Source organism: Petaurus breviceps, unplaced genomic scaffold (genome assembly GCF_028583685.1).
Source record: "Petaurus breviceps papuanus isolate PSGF00001 unplaced genomic scaffold, PetGlider_PUasm1.0 208, whole genome shotgun sequence".
Lineage (NCBI taxonomy): Eukaryota > Metazoa > Chordata > Mammalia > Diprotodontia > Petauridae > Petaurus > Petaurus breviceps.
In genome coordinates, this window is record NW_027185852.1 from 23,213,174 (window position 1) to 23,235,872 (window position 22,699).

The window sequence follows — 22,699 nt, forward strand, 5'->3', positions numbered from 1 at the left end:
ATGCATTTTCAAGAACTGGCTGGAGAGATTCTTGGCTGCCCTAGCTTGGAATGGATCCAGTGAAGAAAAAGTATACTTTTTTCTCTTTTGTTTTCCAGTGTATTTTGTTTATAAGCTATAACAGTTATTTTTCAACAAATGTTTTATTTGTTAATTTGAATGGTCTGTACCAGTAATATCTGTTGTATTCCTGTATACCATATGAGGATTGTAGCTACTGCATGCAGTGTGTATTTCTCATACCTAAAATACTAGTACCTAGTAATTCATCTACAGCATCCATTTTACAAATGAGGAACTGAGCCTCAGAAAGATTAAGCAACTTGACCAAAGTCACACAACTAGTAAAGTAGGAACTCAAGCCCAAGCTGGCAGAGTCCAAATCTAGTATTCTTTTCTCTAAGATTATCTCCAATTTATCTTGCCTATATTTTGTTTGTATATATTTGTTTGCATGTTATTTCCCCCCCCCCTTAGACTGTGAGTTTCTTGAAAGCAGAGACTTTTCCTTTTCTTCCTTCCTTTCTTTCTCCTTTCTTTCTTTCTCTTTCTTCATCTTTTTTCTCCTTCTTCCTTTCTTCCTTCCTTCCTTCCTTCCTTCCTTCCTTCCTTCCTTCCTTCCTTCCTTTCTTCCTTCCTTCCTTCCTTCCTTCCTTCCTTCCTTCCTTCCTTCCTTCCTTCCTTCCTTCCTTCCTTTCTTTCTTTCTTTCTTTCTTTCTTTCTTTCTTTCTTTCTTTCTTTCTTTCTTTCTTTCTTTCTTTCTTTCTTTCCTTCTTTCTTTCTTTCACCTTTTGTGCATCCACAATAGCACAGCATTTGACATTGGATTTGAATTAAGGTCTTCCTGATTCCAGGCCTGACATTCTATCCACTTCACCACCTAGCCACCCCTTAAAAGATCTGGTTTGTTGTGTTCAGTTATTTCAGTTAAGCCTGACTCTTCATGACCCCATGACCCCATTTGGAGTTTTCTTGGTAAAAATACTGGAGTAGTTTGCCATTTCCTTCTCCAGATCATTTTACAGATGAAGAAACTGAGGCAGACAGGGTTCATTCAGTCACTTTCCCAGGATCATACAACTAAGGGGGGGGGGAATAACAGTCAGTATCTGAGGCTGGATTTGAACTCAGGTCTTCAACTCCAGGCCCAGCACTCTATCCACTGCACCACCTAGCTGTCTCAACAATAACAAAGACAAAAGACACTTAATAAGAGCTTGTTGACTCTATGATAATTCATAAATATTCTTTTTTTCTTTTTTACCTTTTGGCAAACCCAGACCATTTGCCTCATTTGTGATTAGTCAAGATAACTTGTCTGAGATTCTTATGGGCTGCAGGTCTACTGTATGAAGTTCAACTGTTGACCTAGACACCCCAAATAAATGAATACTAAATGTCTAATTCATTTTGGGAACCCCACATCTCTTTGGAGATATTCCAAACTTATTCTCCATTTGTGTTAACCTGCTGGTACTAGCAATGGGTTAGTCAGGAACTCCCTTTGGATTGCCCCATGCATTGGTAGGAATCCTCTGGAGAAAATTTGGGGTGCCTTGTGCCTCAGGGACCTAGATGGAAGTTTTTGTCTGCAATGGGAATGCCTTGCGTGTAATAAGGGGTCCCTGGAGACATTTTGGTGCACCGTGTGTACAAAGGGACACTTAGAGAATTTGTACCCAGACCTCCAGGTGGATTGTCCTGTATTTTAAATAAATTTGGAATAGTTTCACCCAGGAGAGTGTGCTTTCCCACCTAAGGCTTAGTGTGTGACTAATCCTTGGGGGGAGAGAATAGCACATTCTAGGAGCTCTGGAGGAACCAGACTTTCCCTCTGAGATGGGAAGCTAGATTTTCTCTCCCTTTTTCTTTTTTTAAATTGTCCTTGGGTCGAGGAAGACCTTCTGTAAGCACCAAGACACATAGTAACCTGTGAGAATTTGGTAAAATGATACCTTTTTTTCAAGTTATATCACCATATATTTGGAAGTACGGAATATCACTAGTTCCTCATTATTTGTGAATTGTGCCACATGGGCTTTCCTAAGAGTCTACTACAAAGTACTAGGGAAGGCACTGGAAAGGGACTGAGCTTTAACCTCCTCAAGGTACGAAAGAACAATGTAGAATTTGGGACCATGGTCTTGTCCAAAACACCCCAGTTAATTTTTTAATTAAATGCTATTTTTTTCAATGAACAAAAATCCATTTTCTCTTCGTCTTCACCCTCCCCGACCATTAAAAGAAAAGAAAAACAAAATCCTTGTAACAAGTGTGCCTAATTAAGCAACACAAATTCCCACGTTGGCCATGTCCAAAAAACATGTCTCAATCAGCATCCCAAGTCCATCTGTCAAGGGGTGGGTAACACATTTTGTCATCAGTCCTCTGTGATCATTGCATTGATTAGAAAGCCTTTCAGAATTTACAATAATGTTATTGTAAAAACTGACTTCCTTGTTCCACTCTGTATTAGTTCATCGAGTCTTCCCAGGTTTCACTGAGACTATGTGTTTCATCATTTCTTATGGCATAATAGAATTTTATCACATCTACATAGTATAATTTGTTTGGCCAATCCCCAGTTGATGGTCACCTCCTTATTTCCTACTTTTGGCATTTGGGTAAGCATTTGGGGTTTTTTTGTTACTACAAAAAAGGTGCTAGAGATATTTTTATACATATGGGGGAAACTTTGATTTATTTGGGATATAGGTCTTATAGTGATATTGCAAGGTTAAAGGGTATGATGCAGTTTAATAACTTTTTGGACAAAGTTCCAAATTGCTTTCCAGAATGGCTGGGCCAGTTTACAGATCCATCAATAGTGTATTAATGTGCCTGTTTTCCCACAACTTCTCCACCATTTGTCATTTTCCTTTTTTTTGTCAGCCTTGCCAATCTTATGGGTGTGAAGTAGGACTTCAGAGTTCCTTTCATTTGAATTTCTCACTATTAATGATTTGGAGCAATTTTTTCATATGGTTGTTGATAGCTTGGATTTCTTTCTTTGAAAACTAACTGTTCATGTCGTTCAATCAGTTTCTTAATTGGAGAATGACTCTTATTCTTATAAGTTTAAATCAGCTCCTTATATATCTTGGAAGTGAGACCTTTATTGGAGAAACTTGTTATGCAGGTTATTTCCCCCTCAGTTATCTGCTTTCCTTCTAATTTTAGCTGCATTGATTTTGTTTATGCAGAAACTTCATTTTATGTAATTGAGATTGTCCATTTTATCTTATGTGATCCTATTACTTGTTGGGTCATTATCTCTTCCCCTATCCATAGATCTGAAAGTGATTTCTGATTTGCTCCTCTAATTTGTTTATTATGTGTGTTACCCTTTATGTATGTCATGTACCCATTTGGAATTTTTCTTGATATATGGTAAGAGATGTTGATTTATACCTAGTTTCTGCCAGAATGCTTTTCTCCTCATCAGTTTTTGTTTTCAGTCAAATAATGAGTTCTTACCTTAGGCTTCTGTATACTGTGTACTTAATCTGTTTCACTGCAAACTGTATTACAAAGCAGCAACCATCTGAATGATTTCATTAAGAAATAAAGGGAAGAGAAGCAGAGTTTTTGGAAATTCTTTCAATCTTTAAAGAGATGAATACAGCCCATTGCTCTAGCCTGAGTCTTCTGTATCTGTTCCAAGGTACCTACAAGGTCTGGACAGTTCCCCTTCTCTTCCTTCTTAGTCCCAGCTCAGCCCCCTTTCAGTTTCTCCTTTGTCCTATTGCCTTGGAGCCCTGAAGCTTCCCAAGCTTTATTTCTTAAGTCCCATGAAGGGCTGGGGCCAGTGTCTCTCCCATATTGTTCTTGGTAGACCCTGATCCTTCCCCTCTATCTTGCCTTCTCAAATTCTCAGCTGTAACACAAGTCCTTCTTCAGGTTGAGAGATCATGAGAGTCCAAAGCACTCTCAGGGTAGAGAGGTAATGATTGTGCCTCTAAACTGCAAATCCCAACATACAAGACAGTTCTCAAATTCTTATTACAAATCAATTAATAAATGCTTATTAAGTACCTACTGCATACCAAGGATTGTGATATGAACTGAGGATACAAGACAGAAATGCAATAGTTCCTTGTGCAGTTCACTGCCTAGTGGGAACTAAGTGGTAAAATAGAATGCTTGACTGGGAGTCAGGAAGATCTGAGTTCAAATTAAGTCTCAGATCCTTACTAGCTGTGTGACCACGAGCAAATCACTTAACCTATCCCAGCCTCAATCAATCAACATTTATTAAGTGCCTACTATATGCTAGGTACTGTACTAAGTGCCCGAAATATAAAGGGAGACAAAAGATAGTTCCTGCCCTCAAGGAGCTTACAATCTAACAACACACAAACAAATATCTACAAAGCAAGCTAGATACAGGATAAATAGGAAATAATTAGAAGAGGAAAGTCCTGGAATCCTCACACCCCTTCCCCACTGATTGAGCCTGTGGGTTTGCAGTGCTGAGGAAAGAGCTTTGAATCAAGGAATCCAAAGACTCAGTCACAGACTGTCTGTGACATGACTGGATTCCATCTGGCCCTTCCCTTCAGGAGCTCCCAGTCTTCCTGAGGGCTGAGGTGCCGGCTCTGCACATAAAAAGCACTCATATATCACATGTTTATAAATCGCCTGCTATGTAGTGGTCCCAAGTGCTGGGGATACAAAAAAAAAAAGCAGAGACAGGAGTTGGTTGAGTACACTGGGGGTCAACTGCAAGGCCTCAGACATAGGAAGTGTCTGATACTTGGTCCTCACAACAACCCTGGGAGGTGGAGGCTATTATTATCCCCATTTTACAGCTGAGGAAACTGAGTCTGAGAGAGATTAAGTGACATTTCCAGAGTCCACCCAGATATGAAATGTCTGTGGCAGAATTTGAACTCAGGTCTTGTTGACAACAAGTTAAATATGCTAGCTACTGTCCCTTCTTGCTGCCTCAATGAATGAATGAGCAGAACTTCTCTCTGCTTCCTGCTGCACCCAGAAAGAGAGGTTAAGGCTCTTGCTCACACAGTCAGTGTCAGAGTCAGGATTTGAACTCACACTCCCTCTGACCACAGACCTGGCCCCCTCTCAGTGCTACATGCTGATTCTCTGCCTTGGGATCCTGGCCAGCCCACATGGGGAGACTGCCTTCATTAGCAAACAGCTCCATCTCCTTGGTGGGACTGGGGGCGGGGTGGAAGGGAAACCATCTGGGAACCACAACGTGCCAATGCTAACGTGGCATGTGGACCACCAGGCAAATCCCAAGCAGTCTCCTGAGAAGGAAATAGGTCCTGGTGTCTCCTGGGCCATCTGCTGGTGGTGAGACCCATCTCCCCTCCTCAGGTTTCACCTCCTGACTCTCCTCCTCCTCCCCTCGAAGCCTGGGGCCTGTCTCTGGGGAAGCCTCACCATCGGGGTGGGGGTGGGGGTGTCAGGGATGCCTCAGTTTCTTCCTCTTTGTACTCCCTGGGGCCTCCCAGGCTGCAGTGAGAAAAGCTCCGATGAACCTGTACCCTAGAAAAATGGGAGTTGGTGCCACAGTTCTTCCCTCTCTAAGAATAAGAGCCCAAAGATTCACCCAGTCCAGCTCTCTTATAGGATTGAGGGGGAAACTGAGGCATGGGGGGGAAGGGGGGACTTGCCTTAGAACACACAGTGGGTTAAAGCAGGCAGGATTCAATACAGGAGGAGGCAAATTGGCACTGGAGGGGAGGGAGAAGGGAGGAGAGGGAGAAGCTATCCTCATTGGCACCCCTGCCCAGCCTGGGGTGGTGACACATACTTCCCCTCCTCCTCCAGGTGGGGGTGGGGTGGAGAACAGGAGGTTAGAGAAGCAATGTGGCACAGTAGAAAGGATGGTGATCTTAGATCAATCAACTAGCCAGCAAGCATTTATTAAGCACCTACTGTGTGCCAGGCTCTGTGTTAGGTGTAAAAAATGAAACAATCCTTACTCCAAGGAGCTGCCGTTCAGATGGGGGAGACATACATAGAGAAATACATGTGGAATAAATATAAAACTGGCAAATACAAATATATTAAAAGGAGTTAAAGACAAGGGAGTTGGGGGAGGAGGGAGGGAGGGCCCTGAAGTTGAAAGGCTCAAGAAAGGTTGGGGGCAGAAGATGGTGCCTGAGCTATATCTTAAAGGAAGAGTGAGGAGGGTCCCCAGGCCTGGGGGACAGAGAACCTGAGTTTGAATCCTAGCTCTAACATTTACTAGGGCCCCAGGGTAGTGAAGGGCCTTGAGCCCATGCCGCACTGTCATCAGTGGAAGGACCTAGGAGCATTGTTCAGGCTGGAAGGAGAGAAGACTCGGGGAGAAGCTGTGGGGCAGAAGGAAGCAATCCTATTCTCAAGGAACTTGAATTCTAATGATCTGATTGAGGAGTGGCTGGTATGAAGTGGGGGAGAGAATTCCCAAGCCGGGAGTTCCCCAGATCTGTACAATCCCAGCTCTGGCTCCCAACTTATTCCTCTGATGAATTTCTCCCCTGTTCACTCCTCTCAGTGTAGTGGCAGCGCCATGCGATTGATCGATGCTCTGAGGGGGTCCTCCCAAGTGGGAAGAGCCTAGATTTGAATCCAATGCAAGACTGTTGGCTTGTCATTGTAAGCCGGGACTCCGTGAGTGGAGGGAGGGAGCTTCTGCACCACCATGGCTGCTGAGCAAGGAAGCTGTTGGCTGGATTTTTAGCTGAACAAGTCAGGAACACCATCTACCATCCCAGAGGGGTCTTAATCAGCGCTGGCAGAGAGATGGTGGAGGGATGTTGCCTTGGGTTCTTGAAGTACAAAAGTATTCTCTTCGGAGCCAGAACTGTCACTCCTGCTTTGGGACACTGTGATGGGGACAACCCTTGTGTCCCATGGATGTGTCCCATGGATGACCCATGAGACAAAGTTAGTTGTGGGAGTTGGGGGTGGGGCAGAAATAGAGACTTGGATTGGAGGGAAAGGGGCCACAGGAGAAGAGGGCCATAGCCACGGATTGCTTCATTCTGTTTTCATCCCCAAGCTCCCAACAGGTGCCTGGCACATAGTAGCAAATGAATAAATGCTTGATTGATTGACTGATAATTAACCAGACATTTGGATAGGGGAGATGCATACATATAAAAATACATATGGAATAAATATAAAGCTGGCAAATACAAATATGTTAAAAGTAGTTAAAGACAAGGAAGTTGGGGAAGGAGGGAGGGAGGAAGGACCTCGAAGTTGAAGGGCTCGAGAAAGGCGTGGGGCAGAAGATGGTGCCTGAGCTACCTCTGAAAGGGTGGCTGTGCCAGGCACTATCGGGGACCCCAAGAAGTGCCCCTAAACTGCCCCATCAGACGTCAGCGTCCTGAGGCAAAGTCTCTTTGGCCCCAGGCTAGTTTTGTCTCTGCGCCCCTGGTCTGCACAGGCAGTGGTTTTCTACTTCCTCCTCCTCATTATCTTCATGTCGACACACTCCCCTCCCCCACTACAGTTGATCCCATTTAATGAGGGCTTTTCCCTCTTGCCCAAGCAATCAACAGATGGAAAGTCGGCTGTTTCTGGGAGGGTAGCCCTACTTAGCCATCCCTTCTTCTCCAGTGGGATTAATGTGCCTCTAATCCCTGTAATCCCTTGGACAATTTGAGCCATAATCCCTCTGTTTCAAAGCAATATCCAGATGGCTTCCGGGGGAGAGCCCAGATCCCAGAGGAGGCCCACTTCCTGGCCTCTCCTCTGCTTAGCAGCATCTCCCCATCCCAAATCTGAGCCTTAGAGTAGCAGCTCAGCCTGGGGAAAGGCAGGACGCCCCATCTTCAATCCCCTGCCCATGGCCAGAGGGCCCAGAGACGCTCCCTTCCACCTGCACCCCAGCCTGCCTCCAATGGCCCTACCCAGGAAATGAGAGTATCCGAAATGGGGAATATTTAGGAAGCAAGTCAAGTCTGCCCCTCCAAGTTCTGACAAATATTTATTAAGCAGTTACTTGTGGGCTGGGCACTGGAGCAAGCGTTTCGAATACAGAGAAAAGCTTCCTCGAGATCTCATATTCTACTGGGAGAGACAACATGAGTGCAAAACTATGTCCATACAAGATATGCACTGAGGGGAAAGTCCTCAGAGAGAGGAGGGTCTTGGGGGGGGATCGGAAGTGGGATGGGGAACACGCCTCCCACAGCAGGTGGGATTTCAGGTGAGACTTACAGGGAGTCAGGAAAGCTTGGAGATGGTGGAGGTGAGGATGGAGAGTATTCTAGGAATGGGGGGCGGGGATTAGAAGAGCGTGAGAAAGGACTGGGTGATGGGGGATGAGGATTAGAAGGGTGTAAGAAGGGGCCGGGTGAAGGGGGACTCAGAACAGTGACAATCACTCCCAATTCCCCAGCCTTTTGAGTTTCACCCTGTTCTCTTGTCTTTTTCATCCCTGGGAGGCTGAGAGACCATGGTGCCCTGGATAGAGTGCTGGACCCAGAGTCTGGATCCCAGCTGGGACATCCACTAGTTGTCTGACCCCAGGCAAAGCACTTCCTCTAAGGGGCGCCATGAATAAAGTGCTGAACCTGGAGTCATGAAGATCTGAGTTCAAATCTACATCACACACTTACTGCCTGTGAGACCCTGGGCAAATCCCTTCACCTGTCTGCCTCAGTTTGCCCATCTGTAAATGAGGGAGCTGGACCTCCCATGACCTCTAAGTTTCCTTCAAGCTCTAAACATTTTGATCCCCCTCTGAGTCTGTTTCCTCGCCTGTACAATGGGGATAATACTAGCAGCACCCAGCTCCCAAAGAGATTGTGGGGCTCAGGTTCTTCCCCACCCACTGCCAGTGAGGGGGGGACCTCCCACCTCAGGGCCTCCTCCGGCTCTGGCATCATTTACTCTGCTCTAGGCCCTTGGGTCCCTTTTCTCTCGGACATTTGGTGATTCCATTATTATGGGAGGGATTTCTCCTCCCAGCTTGAATTCATCTCCATTTGTCTGCTCTGGGAATAATCGTATTAGAGACGATGATATGATGAATGAATGGTCCTAGCCAGCCACCTCCCAAGCCCAGGCAGAAGCAGGGCAATCTGATCACAATTAGCCTCTCCAGGGCTTAACTTACAAGACCCTCCCTGGGGTGGAAGGCTAAAACCCCTTGGGACCAAGCACGTGGGACGCCCTGCCCAGGCACAGGACAATGGCCACATCTGCCAAGGCCCAGACACCCAGCAGAGCTGGGGGTGCTGATTCTAGGGGAGGGAGGATAAGCTGTGCCAGTGCATTCCCTCCACCCATCTGGCTGCCAGCAAGCTTGGACTGAGTACCTTCGGCGTTATGTGCAGAGCCTTTCATGATGAGCTGGAAAGGTTTTAAAAGCTCAAAAATGGAACATCATGGACTCTCCAAGCTGGCAGGGACTTCAGAGGCCTCTAGTCCACTCCCTACAAGAACAGAACATGCCCAACAAGGGGGCATGTGATCTCTTCTGGAAGACTTACAGGGATAGAGAACTCACTACGCCCCAAAGTTCTCCATTTCGCTTTGAGATCACTCAGGAAGTTTTTCTGAACTTACATCAAGCCTCACTTTGCTTCTTTGGAACCCTCACTCACTGCCCCAGTTCTGCCCTTTGGGGCCCCCCTTCTCTCTCAGCCCCCAATCTTCTCCAGGCTAAATGCCCCTGTTCTTTCAAACAATCCTCACAGGCTTTGAACTAAGGGACCTTCAGCTCATCAACTCATCTTTCCTAAGAAGAGATGCCTGGAACCGAACCTGGTACTCTACATGTCTCTCACTCTACACTTCTCTTAATAAAGTTCTGGCCATCATTCTGATGGCGGCAGCCAGGTGGTGCAGTGCATAGATCACTGGGCCTGGAATCCTAAAGACATGAGTTCAAATGTGACCTCAGACACTTACTAGCTATGTGACCCTGGACAAGTCACTTAACTTTGCCTCAGTTTCCTCATCTATAAAATGAGCTGGAGAAGGAAATGGCAAATCTCTCCAGTATCTCTACCAAGAAAACTCCAAATGGGGTCACAGAGAGTCAGATATGACTAAAATGAACAACTACAATCTTTATGATGATGAAATTCTGGAACAGAAGAGACTGCATTTAGAATCACAGACCTCAGAGGACACCAAATCCAACCCTCTTATTTTACAGATGAGGGAAAATGTTTTGTCCAAGGTCACACTCTGTCTTTCTCTTCTGCGACATTGGACTTCAAGCCTTGGTCTTCTGGTTCCAAACCCAGCATTCTACCTGAGCTGTTGGCTCTCAAACTAAGGACTCATAGGGGCCCTTGCAAGGGGCATTTTCCTCACAGTTCTGGCTTGAAGTCAAAGGCCTCAGAAGAGAAAGACAGATTTGGAAAGAGAACAGCTGGTTAAGAAAGATGGGATAACAATAAGATTCAGATTTCTGGACCCAGTCCTCCATTTTTGAAGGCTCCTGGCCATGGTGGAGGAGAAAATTAGCTTTTCTTTTTCTCTCTTATTATATAATTCAGCATGTTCCTAAAGTCTGGACAACTAGGAAATATCATTAACTATGCATATTTTCAAGAAATGAAATAAGTGAAATTTTCAACTCTAATTTAATTAGCATAAATGAGATTTCACAAGAAGACATAGGAGACACATAGGAAATCTCATTAATTAATTAATCTCATTAATATGGAAAATAGCCCCAATAGCTAATGAAAGCTTTTATTCCATATGAAATTGTCATGGCTAAAATTTATGCTAATTAAATAAAATATTGTTGAAAAGTTCATTTCTTGAAAATATGCATAATTAATGAGAGTTCCTATGTGTCCAGACTTTAGGAACATGCTGTAGATGTGTCTTAGCAATACAACAATTTAAAATACAAATTGAAATCCTGTGCTCTTAATACATTTTTTCAATAAATGTTCCCCATTCATTCCCGACAACAGTGATTTTGAGAGCAGTCCTACACCACCAAGGCAGTATGCCGAATTACTTATTTTAATGACAAGACCCTAAATGTGATGTATTTTCACCATTCTTTTTGGAAGTGTAGTTCAGTGTTGGCATTTTAATTCTGATCAATACCACTGCACAGCAATAAACCATTTAAAGAACAAATTGGTGTATCATAGCAAATATTCCTTATTGTCTTAGTTTGTAAAAATCTGTTCCTTCTTCTATTTCTCTCCCTCCAATTGATCAAATAAAAACAAACCCCAAAAAATAAAACTCTCTCTAGACACACACACACAAGTATGTACGTATATACAACTGCAGAGTCTGGCAAAAACTATTCCCACGTTGGCCATGTCTGAAAATGTATTTCTCTGTCCCCATTTTAATTTTATCACTTCCTTTGGCAGGAGATAAGTGGTATGCTTCATCTTCATTTTTTTAGAGTTTTCATTTATCATTGTGTTGATCAGAGTTCCCAATTTTTTCTATGTCATTTTTCTCCATAATGTTGCTATCACTGTGTAATTTTTCTCATGGTTCTGTTCCTTTTACTTTGTATCCATTCATAGAGGTCTTCCCATTTTTCTCTGAAATCATCCATTTCATAATTTCTTATGGTTCAATAATATTCTATTACATTCATATGCCATAATTTACTTAGGCATTCCCAAAAGGGAACTCCCCTTTGTTTACTCTTTGGGGTTGTCATGAAAAGAGCTGTTATAAATATTTCTGCATATAGGTCCTTTTCCTCTTTTTTTATTTCTTTAGGGGCATAGACATATACTGGGTTATCTTTAGTAACTTCTTGGACATAGTTCTAAATTGTTTTACAGAATGGTTGGACCAGTTCACAGCTCCACCAACGATGCATTAGAGTATCTGCTTTCCCCAGTCCTTCCAGCATTTGCTGTTTTCCCTTTATCAGCTTTGCCACTCTGATAGGTTTGAAATGGAACATTGGTGCCATTTTAATTTGCATTTCTCTAATTATTAGCTATTTAGAGCATCTTTGTATGGTTGCTGATAGCTTGAATTTATTCCTTTGAAAAAATGCCTCTGTCATATCCTTTGGCCAGTTATGGATTGGAGAATGACTCTTAGTTTTATACATTTGAATCAGCTCCTTATCTTGGATGTTCCTTTACCAGAGAAACTTGTTTCAATTCTATTTTTTTTTTTAGTTTCATGTAAGGATTATCCATTCTATCTTATGTGATCTTCTCTATTGTGTAGTCATGAAGTCTTTCCTCATTCATGGGTCAGAAAGGTCATTTCTTCCTTCCTCTTCTAATTTGTTTATGGCATAGCCTTTTATATCTAGGTTATATACACATTATATGCACAGCTTATTTTGGTGTATGGTGTGAGGGTATGATCTAAATTGAATTTCTGCCAGACCGTTGTCTAGTTTCCTCATAATTTTTTGCTAAATGGTGGGTCCTTGTAATGGTAATGGAAATCTGAAGATCTTCCCTGTCCCTTGGCCCCTTGATAGGATTAAGTGAATCTGAGAACCTTTCTTGATTTGAAAATATACTCTGCCCCCTAATAGACTGAATATGGTCATATGGAGCCTGTGGTGGGAGGCTTGTTTTTCAGGAACACCCACACCTTATTGCTTTGTAATTGGGCAGTAGGTCAAGAGGGTTGTGACATTTTCTGACGCAGGAGAAAGCTATATATACCCTGATGTGAGGCTTTGCTTTGGGGCTCACTTTGGGAAGAGTTGTGTGATTTGGCCAGATGAGACTCTGGGCAGCCGTTGAGCCCCCTGGCTTTGAAAACTCATATGTTGGTGCTTCCCTCTCTGGTAACTGACTAGATATGGATATAATGGTCAGACAGCTAGATGCCCTGCCTGCTGAATTGTGTTATTTTCTATTGTAACTTCTGTTTGTATTCTCTGAAGTTCATGGTGCTTTTTCCCCTGAACTAGGTAAATGATATATATTTGATTTATTAAAGTAAGATTGTTAACCCACTGTGAGTTGCTTTCCTTTAGAAAAGCAGATCTAAGAACCTGTGCTAGAAGCCATCCTGGGTATGCTAGGGTGCTTGCTGCTACAGCCCTATCTCTCAGGAACTTGGGCCTTTGGATCTTATCAAATACGAGGCTGCTATTTTTGCTCACTTCTGTATATTGGCATCTCCACATCTCCACTGATTGGCCTCTTTTTTAAACCAAATCATTTTTGTTTTGATCACCACTTTGTAGTACGGTGTACGATCTGGCACTGATGGACTGCTTCCTTCATACTTTCTTCATCATTATTCTCAAGACTCTTGACCTTTTATTCCTCCATATGAATTTCACTAGTGGTTTTTCTAGCTCTATAAAATGAATTGGTACAATTTATCTCCCTAGAGTCTTGCAAAATTAACCAAAAAAATGTTAAACTGAAAAAGTATGGAGAGAGAGAAAACTGTCTGTGCATAGGCCTACCAAACCGGAGGCCACACAGAGGAGCAGTGAAGAGGCCCAGAAATTCACAGGAGACAAAATCTAGGAAAGGAGTCAGTCATCCCACTTCTGATGCGTTCTATCACGTTCTATCTACGTGACCTCGGGTGAGTCACTCAACCTGCTAGGTCTCAGTTTTTCCTTACATAGAATGAAGGCATTGGGTTATAAGACCTTTGAGGTCTTTTCCATTTCTAGAACTATAATCCCATGATTCTATACAAATTCATGGCCTTACATATTTATACATAAATGCTCAAACTATGGGTACTGGAGATCCTAAAGCCAAAAGTCAGTTTGGACCTCATGAGAATAATGGAGATATGATGGGTCTGATGACTGGATATGGCTCTGGATTGCCCCACCTTATAGGAAAGGAACAGACTAGGCAAAGGGGAGGAGGGGCAGGGTGACACTGCACATTAAGGAGTTGTAGTGATGTGAGGAAATCTAAGAAATAGAATGGGACAAAACAGGTAGCAGACACATGGCTGAAGATCCACTGAAGCAGAAATGTAAGCAATATTATCACTAGTGTGTCCTCCAGACCCTCGGACAGAAAGAGAAAGTAGATGAAGAGGCCCAGGACAGAGTTGTGATGCAAGTCATGAGAAGCTCCAATTATCTAGTCATCAGCTCTCTCTCTCTCTCTGTGTCTCTCTCTCTCTCTGTGTGTCTCTCTCTCTGTCTCTGTCTCTCTCTGCCTCTCTCTGTCTCTCTCTGTCTCTCTGTCTCTCTGTCTCTCTCTCTCTCTGTCTCTGTCTCTCTCTGTCTCTCTGTCTGTCTCTCTCTCTCTCCCTCTGTCTCCCTCTCTTTCTCTCTCTCTCTCTGTCTCTGTTTCTGTTTTTCTCTTCCTGTCTCTCTGTCTCTGCCTGTCTGTTTTTCTCTGTGTGCCTCTGTGAACATTAAAAACCAAAACAAAGGCAGCTATGTGGGATGGAAAGCTAAGATAAAAAGGATAGTAATAAGAGAATAATACCTGGTTGTCCCTGATGAGTCTAATTCCCCAAGCCCTGATGGAATCTGTGCTTGAGTCCTGAAAGAGCTGGTGGATGTGATTTATGAACCACCATGAAGGATCTTTGAGAGACTGGGGAGAATAGGAGAAAGTCTGCAGGCTTTAAAACAACAACTGTTTTTCTAGAGAAGGGAGAGGGTGAAGTCTTCAAGTACTAGGCCAGCAAGTTTGATTTTGATTCCTGGAAAAATCCTAGATTCCATAAAGGAGCAGTTGATGAATTGCTACAAAGAGAAAGTGCTCATAGAGAGTCAGCCCAATTCATCCAAAACACATGAATCATCTGATCTAGATATGACTTGATGGCTAGACTCAAAGGAGAGTGCAGAGTCCAATGCCAACTCCAAGGTGGTCTTCAGTGGGGTGCCCTAGGGATCTGCCTTTAGAACTGTGCTGTTCAGCATTTTCATCAGTGGAGTAGATGAAAGCATGGATAAAATGTTTATGAAATTTTCAGATGACACAAAGCTGATGGGATAGCAAACATGTTAGATGATGGAACCAGTCTCTCCCCACAAAAAACTCAACAGGTTAGAGCATGGGGTTAAAGATGCAATGCAGAAAATAAAATATATAGGAACAATTGTTAAAGCTTGAGTTTTAAAAATTGACTTCACCAGTACAGGATAAGATGAAAAAGATCCAGGGGTCTCAGTGGACAGCAAGCTTGATTGAATTGTTCATAGCTAACAAAAATGAGGCATGGGCTGAGGAGGTGAGCGCTCCTCTGCTCTAGTTAGGATTATCATGTTTAGTTCTGTCTGCCGTATTTCAGGGAGAATAATGATACACTGGAGAGTATCCAGGGAATGGCGACTTTATACATGGCGAGCCCTTAAATGTTGGTTGAAGCTTGAGGTTCTTTTTAAACCATATTTTCAGTTAATAGGCATTTATTTGTTCCCCCTCCCTCTTCTCCCCCCACGTCCTCATTGAAGAAGAAAAACCAAATGCTCATAGCAAATACTCATAGTTAAGTAAAACAAATTCCCACATTGGCCATGTCCAAAAATGTGTCTCGGTGCACCCTGCGTCTCTTCCCTTTCTGTCAGGGGTTGGGTGGCAGGCTTCCTCATCTGTCCCCTGGAGTCAGGGTCGGTCTTTGCCTTTGTCAAAGTTAAGTCTTTGTTTGGCTTTACCACTGTTCTGGTTCTGCTCACTTTACTCTGCATCAGTTCATACAACTTTTCCTGGGTTTTTCTGAAACCATCCCCTTTATCACGTATTTTATTGTTGTTGTTAATGTTTTTTCAGTTGTGTCAGACTCTGTGACCCCATTTAGGGTTTTCTTGGCAAGGATACTGGAGTGGTTTGCCATTTCCTTCTCTAGCTCATTTTATGTGTGGGGAAACTGAGGCAAACAGGTTTAAGTGACTTGCCCAGGGTCACACAACTAGTGAGTGTCTGAGGCTGGATTTGAACTCAGGTCTTCCTGACTCCAGGCCCAGTGCCCTGTGCAATATAAGCACCACCTAGCTGTCTTTTATCTTTTCTTACAGCACAATAAAAGCTTTCTATCATATTCATATACCATAAATTGTTCAGACATTCCCCAATTGATGGGCACCCCCCTCAGATTCTCATCCTTTGTAACTGTTAAAAGAGTTGCTATAAATGCTTTGAATCTTTTCCTCTTCTTCTTTTTGAAACATTTAAAGCTGGTCTGGTCCTGAGAAACCAGTTAGTCCAACCTCCTCATTTTACAGAGGAGGAAATTGAGGCCTGAAGAAACGAAGTGAGTTACCTAGTCGGTAAGATTCAAATCCAAACCCTCTGACTTCAGATTCAATGTTCTTTTCCCTGACTGTACCATACTTAAGTCCGGCAGTGTATTTCACTGGTCTGCCCCTCTTGAGATCATGGCTCTCAGTTTCCTCATTTGTAAAATGAGGCAGTTTCACGAGGGGGCCTCAAAGTCCCTTCTAGTTATGAAAAGACGCCCTTCCTCAGCTGTGAGATCCTCAAAGGCAAAGGCTGCATCTTCTGTCACTCTTGTGCTCTTCCCCTCCCAATGAAGCCAGGGGCCTTTGCAGAGAAAGTACTCAGCCTTTCCCATGAATCTTGAAGGAGGAGAGATGAGTTGTTACCAAATATGGTTGAAGAGCCCACAAAGGCTTGCTTTATCTCTCGGGGTGGACTTTTTCACCCTGAGTCTGGGTGGGTAGGCTGGCAGGGGTGAGGGGATCTCTTTGGTTCAGCAAAACTGGTTGGGTCTCCTGACCAGGAGCAACCCTTCTTTTTAGTCCCCTAAATCCACCATAAAGACCAAAGATTAAACAGGAAAGAGGCAGTGCAGGCTTCTAGAGAGTGTGCTAGATTTCAGGAATTCAAAGACCTAGGCTCCAGTCCCAGGAATTTGCTTTGTGACTTTGGACAAGTCACTCCTCTCTGGAGCTCACTTTTCTCATCTTTAAAAGATGATGGTTAGATTAGATGACCTCAAAGGTCCATTCCAATTAAGACATTCTACAGATTGATTTCCTTTCAGTTTGGGTTGTGTCTACACTCATGAAGTGTTTCCGATCTACACTGTGCCCGGCAAAGGGCCTGGGTTCAAGGCCAGGTGTCCAGGGACTTACTTCTCCACCCTCAACTCCCACCTCCAGGAAATGGCAATGCTGATTTTCCCAAAGGCTTATGGCAAAATATGATGTGGCTTTTCTTGTGAGAGTCTCCCCTGGGTAGCCCAGGTATACCAATGGCCCTGAAGGCAGTGAAAACATATGCTGGCCACAGGGTGGCGCCCCTACCCAACAATAATGATAGTGTAGGGTGAGCTTAAAGGGACCACAGACAACAGTTGGAAGGGGCCTTGGAAACTGCAGGATCATTGCTACAGACTTGGAAGGTATCTCCTAGACCAACCCCCCTATTTTACACAGCGAGAACCTGAGGGGCAGTGACTTACCCCAGGCTGGGAAACGTCAGAACCAAGACTTCAACTCATGCGTCTTGACATTGACAACTAACGTTGCTTCCAAAATAAATATATTTAGAAACCTTTAAGAGGTTACAAGAGAAAGAACATAACATCTCAGCACTGAATAAGACCACCAAGCCCAGCCCTGAAGCCAGATGGAATCAGCCTATTCCCTCTTGCCCATGATGGCCTTTAAGACATGTAAAGACCATGGTCATACCCTATAGGGTGTCTGAGTTAGAAAAGATCTCAGAGTATTTGTACCACAAGAGGAATTCCCTCTATGACACTGCTTCTAAGTGGCTATCCAAGCACCATCTGAAGACCTTGAGTGATGAGAAACTCATCACCTTTTTACGAAGAGAGTGTTAGGAACTAAAGGTAGGTAGAACCCTAGGGTCATGGAATCCAGAGTTGGGAAGGGCATTAGGGATCATGTAGTCCAGCTTACTAATGTTATAAAGAGGGAAACTGAGGATAAGAATGGGGAAGTGATTTAAGAGCACAGTGTAACTTCATATGAGTCAGGACTGGAACTCAAGTCTCCTGACTCCCAAGCCATTATTCTTCCCACTCCACAACAGAGAGAAGCAAAGTGTCTGTCTGAAGTTGCCACCATTTTTTGTTACTGTTCTTCCAAAACTATATCCCCCATAACGGAACATTATACCCCAGCTGTGGGTATAATGTTTCCCCAGGAACTGGCTGCTGAGGGAGAACCCCTCAAGGAGCTTATATTCTAATAGAAGACAACACATCTAGGGGAGTAGCCAGGGGGGTGTATTTTGGTGGTGTTGAACTGATTGTTGCTGTCAGAGCTAGAGTAAGAAATGAGGTTGGAGATGAGGAAGAGAGAGGGAAAGGGTGTTTGAGGGGTGGGGAAGAGCCCCTTGCTAGAAATGGTGAATGCTCACCGATCTGAAACCCAGGGGGCCCGTGGTGGAAAGTTGGATGGAGAGGTTGGAGCCCTGGCGCATGAAAGATTGAAGGTAGGGTAGGAAGGAGTAAGGGAGGTAATAATGCATCCCAGCCCCTACCACATGCAGGTGGTTAAGTTTAAACAGCATTATTGAGATTTTCTCTATCACTTACTTAAGTCTAGATAATCAACAAAACAATCAATCAAGCCCTGATCTACAGCATTTACCAGTTTCCAAGGTATAAATGCTCATACAGAAAGTTTAACAATTGGTTCTTTCTAGCTGGTAAGATCTGGTTGCAGCACACTACTGGTTATATATCTTTAAACTTCTACATGTTGAATAGTCTCTGCGTGCTGGATTCTATGGTTCTAGCATGCCAGAAGTTCTAGGATTCTGCTTTAAAGTTCCATGTTGTTCTTAGGTTCTACTATTTCTATGCAGAGAGGCCATCTCAAGCCTCCGTACTTTTGCCCAGGCTGTTCCCCATGCCTAGAGAGCCTTTTCTCTTCACCGCTGCCTCTTACATCCCTCATTTCCTCCAAAATGCAGCCCGGTGTCACCTCCTATTCTACATGCGGCTTTTCCCAGGACCTCCAGCCATCAGTCTCCATGTACTAATGCTGAATATATTTTGCATATTCTTTTATGTGCACATTTGTTTTCCCCAACAGAACGTAAGTTCTTTATGAGACGAGAGTATGTCACTTTTGACTTTGTCTCCTTTGTACCCAGCAAAGTGCTCAGCATACAGTTGGTGCTCAATAAATGTTTGTTGATTGATGGAGTGACTGATGAACAGCTCTGACGCTCTGTCCTTTCTCAGCCTGATGTCAGGCCTTGCATCCCTGGACGCCAAGACCTCCAGCCGCTTGGGAATCCTCACTGTGGCCTACTACCTCTGGACCACCTTTGTCGCTGTCATTGTGGGCATCATCATGGTCTCCATTATCCACCCTGGCGGTGCGGCTCAGAAGGAAACCACTGGCCAGAGTGGGAAGCCCATCATGAGCTCAGCTGATGCCTTGCTGGACCTTATCAGGTAATTTCATTTCTCTGTCATCCTCCACTGGGGCTGTTTTTAGTCTGGCTCCCAAAAGGGGGCTTCTCACTGGCCAATCACCCAATAGGATACTCTGTTCCTGGCTTTAAAAAAAGAGATGGGGGGGTCTGTCCTAATATCTTCCCAAGGAAATTACCAAAGGAAAATAAGTCACTTCTTAGTTATCTGGGCCCCTGGAGGGGTATACATGGATAATACAAAAAAAAAAAAAAGGTAAGTCAACTAGAAAATAATCTATGAGCACCAAGTCTTGGAATCTAAACCAATAAGGAAGATTTGATTGATTCCTGAGAACCTCTGTGTTAGATAGGATGCCTGCCCTGAAGGAGTTTGCCAGGAGAAGTATTCAGAACTACTCAGAACCATAGAACCATTCAGAACACTGGAAGAAAGCAAACAGATGGGCAGGGAAGGCAGGACATCCCTGCAAATCTCTGCACTTGGGAATTTCCTTCTGCATTGTAAGAGTCAGGGTATTTTCTCAATGCTCACATTGTTAGTAGTTGGTAGTGGGTATCTCTCATAGACAGAGACCTAACTTCAGAGCCAGTATGAACTGGGTTCAAGTTTGGGCAAATCATTTAATGCCTTTGTTAAGTAAGAACCCGGGAATTTTTCTGAAACCAGAAATTGAAAAATAAAGACTGATATGTAATGGGAGAGGAAGTTTCTCACTGGGGGTTCCTTATACTAATGAAATCTCAGGTCTGGTAAAACAATAATAATGATGATGATAATAATCTGCAAGGCACTTGGCATTCAAAATAGTCCCTGCCTCTCCTCCCAAAATAGATTTCAAAAGGCAAAGGGAGATGCTTACCTGGATCATCAGCAGATGACATCTACCCCCACAGCTAGCCAGAAAGGTGGTTAGTCTAGCACGTTGTAATGCCCAAACCTTGGCAGATATAGCAGTCTGACTCGTATGGAATTTTCTTTAAAGGGGAGGCTAGAAGTCATTAACAGAACTGCACAGCTTTTCAAAAGCAATCCAACATACTTACTTCATCCTGTTCAATTCTGGGCCCAGAACACCGTTCATTTGTAGCGTCTGTCCAAATACATATGCTGATAGGACAGCCCCATGTGGGTCTTCTTGCTGTGGTGATTGACTTACATCCACTAAACTTCTTTAGGAAACGGTCATAATCTGTGTCCATGTCCATTCCTCCATCCATTTCCCATTTTTTTGGCATCAACCTATTCTTATTCAGTTTGGAATGATTTTAATTAAAAATAACAGATCTTGTTTTTATTTTTATTCTGTTTTTCAAGGGGAGGAGTTCCTTTAGATCTTTGCTTTAAGTCTGAAGTCTGAGTGTGTGCCACAAAAATCTTGGAATGCAATCTAGGGTCTAGAAAGAGGGAGTCGATTGCCCCACTGTGCTCCATCCTGGAGGACTGGGTCCTTTTCTGGGCACCACAATTTTGGAAGGGCATTGATGGTCTGGAGAGCAGCCAGAGCAGAGTGAGCAAGTTCATAAAGGGCCTGGAGACTGTGCTCTTCAAGGATTAGCTGAAGAAACTGGGGCGAGGCAGTCTGGAGAAGAGGCCCTAGGGCTGAAGGGTTCTCTTTCCTCAAACAATAAGGGACTCTCTGGTGGGGGAGTCATCAGCCTTGTCTTACCTGAGGAAGCTCCATGTCTAGGAAAACATCCTCACAATGAGCTGACCCAGACTGGGAGGGGCTGCCTTGGGAAATGGTGGGTGTTTCCCCCACTAGAGGTCTTCAGACAAAGGCTGTTGGGTGCAGTGTAGACAGGAGTCTTGTCCAGGCATAGGTTGGATTAAATACCAGTAAGATCCCTTCCAACTTCATGATTCTATCCACAAAGCACTTTCCTTTCCACAGTCCTGTGAGAGGAGGAGAGCAAAAGGGCATGAACCCTGACTCTGGAGTCAGAGGCCCTGGGTTCAAATTCTGACTCTCCTGTTTACTGCCTGTAGAACCTTGGGCAAATCTCTTCAATTCCCCAGGCTTTAATTTCTCCACTTGTAAAATGAGGAGATTCAACTAGAAAGGCTTTAGGGCCCTCTGTAGTTCTAGATCTAGGCCCTCATTTTACAAGAAAAACAATAACAAAAAAACAAACAGCTGAGGCTCAGACCGGAGGCCCCACAGCTGATAAGTGTTAAAGGTGAGCTTCTTTGGCAGGACTTCCCATAGCAAGGTCCCATGCTCCCTGTCGCTTTCCAGCCACGGGCAGGTGCTGGGCTCTGTGGGAGCAGACTCCTTAAAGTACTGTAGGTGAAGCAAAGATGGGGGAGGATGAGAGCCAGAGGGGTTCTGGGGCCTGGAGAGGAGGGGGCCAGCAGAGCTCTGCCTGCAGGGGAGGGACTCAGGAGGGCCAGCAGAAGGAGAGGCTGGAGTAACCACTGAAAGGGTTAGAAGGGGCAGAGCCCCCAGGACTCAGATGGTCACTCGTCATCCCCAACCCTCAGCAGACCACATCTGGAGTCTGGGACTCCGTTCTAGGCACCACTTTTTAGGAACAATGTTGATCAGCAGGAGAGTGTCCAGAGGAAGGCAACCAGTGTGGTGAAGGGTCTTCAATCCATATCATATGAGAACTGTTGGAAAGAACTGGGAATGTGTAGTCTGGAGAAGAGAAGGCTCAGAGGAAACGATAGCCACCCTCATGTATTCGAAGGGTCATAGGATGAGAGTATGCTGGAAGGGAGTTAGAGAGAGGGGAAAACACATTACTAGTCTGCTGGGATACTTTGTAGGTAGTTAAATATAGACTTGCTGCCTCCCTCCCCCTCCCACTTCCATGGCTGAGCCTGTCTCCAGGTAGAGCCACCCGGGCTCCAAAATGAACCTCTCATTATCCTAACTCAAAAGAAGTCCAGAGACTAAAGGTTTAGACTCATCTCCCAGCACTCCCAGCCGAACTGTCCTCAGAGCCCACAGTCCTGTGAGTATGTGTGTGAATGTGTGTGTGTGTGAGTATGAATGTGTATGTGAGTGTGTGTGCATGTGTCAGTGTGTATATGTGAGTGTGTGAGTGTGAATGTGTGTATGTGTGAGTGTGTGTGAGTGTGTATATGTGAGTGTGTGAGTGCGTGTGAGTATGTGTATATGTGAGTGTGTGTGAGTATGTATATGTGTGAGTGTGTGAGTATGTGTGAGTGTGTGTGAATGTGTGTGAGTTCGTGTGAGTGTGTATATGTGGGTGTGTGAATGTGTGTGTGAGTGGGGGGGGGGCACAAAATCAGACATAAACACAACTAACTACAGAACTGGGCCCAAATCCCATGCCAACTCTTCCAACACTTCAGGGCACCGAGGAAGGTACAGAATTTAGATAAGACGCCCTCCCAGCCCAGATGGAGTCTTTGTCAAGAGGGAGCTAAAACATCCACACAGGCAACAGTGAGAAATCATGAGAGGGGG

The 22,699-nt window shown here is 44.2% G+C and overlaps 1 protein-coding gene across 2 annotated transcripts in view; it reads left to right on the top strand.

Moving 5' to 3' along the window:
• The window catches only part of SLC1A7 (solute carrier family 1 member 7), an 84,867-nt gene that overhangs the window by 24,109 nt on the left and 38,059 nt on the right, over window positions 1-22,699 (top strand). For both annotated transcript variants that reach the window (XM_069093316.1, XM_069093318.1), the window contains exon 3: window positions 19,066-19,281. In XM_069093316.1, the coding sequence (XP_068949417.1) occupies window positions 19,066-19,281 (216 nt within the window). The remainder of the gene's footprint in view (window positions 1-19,065; window positions 19,282-22,699) is intronic.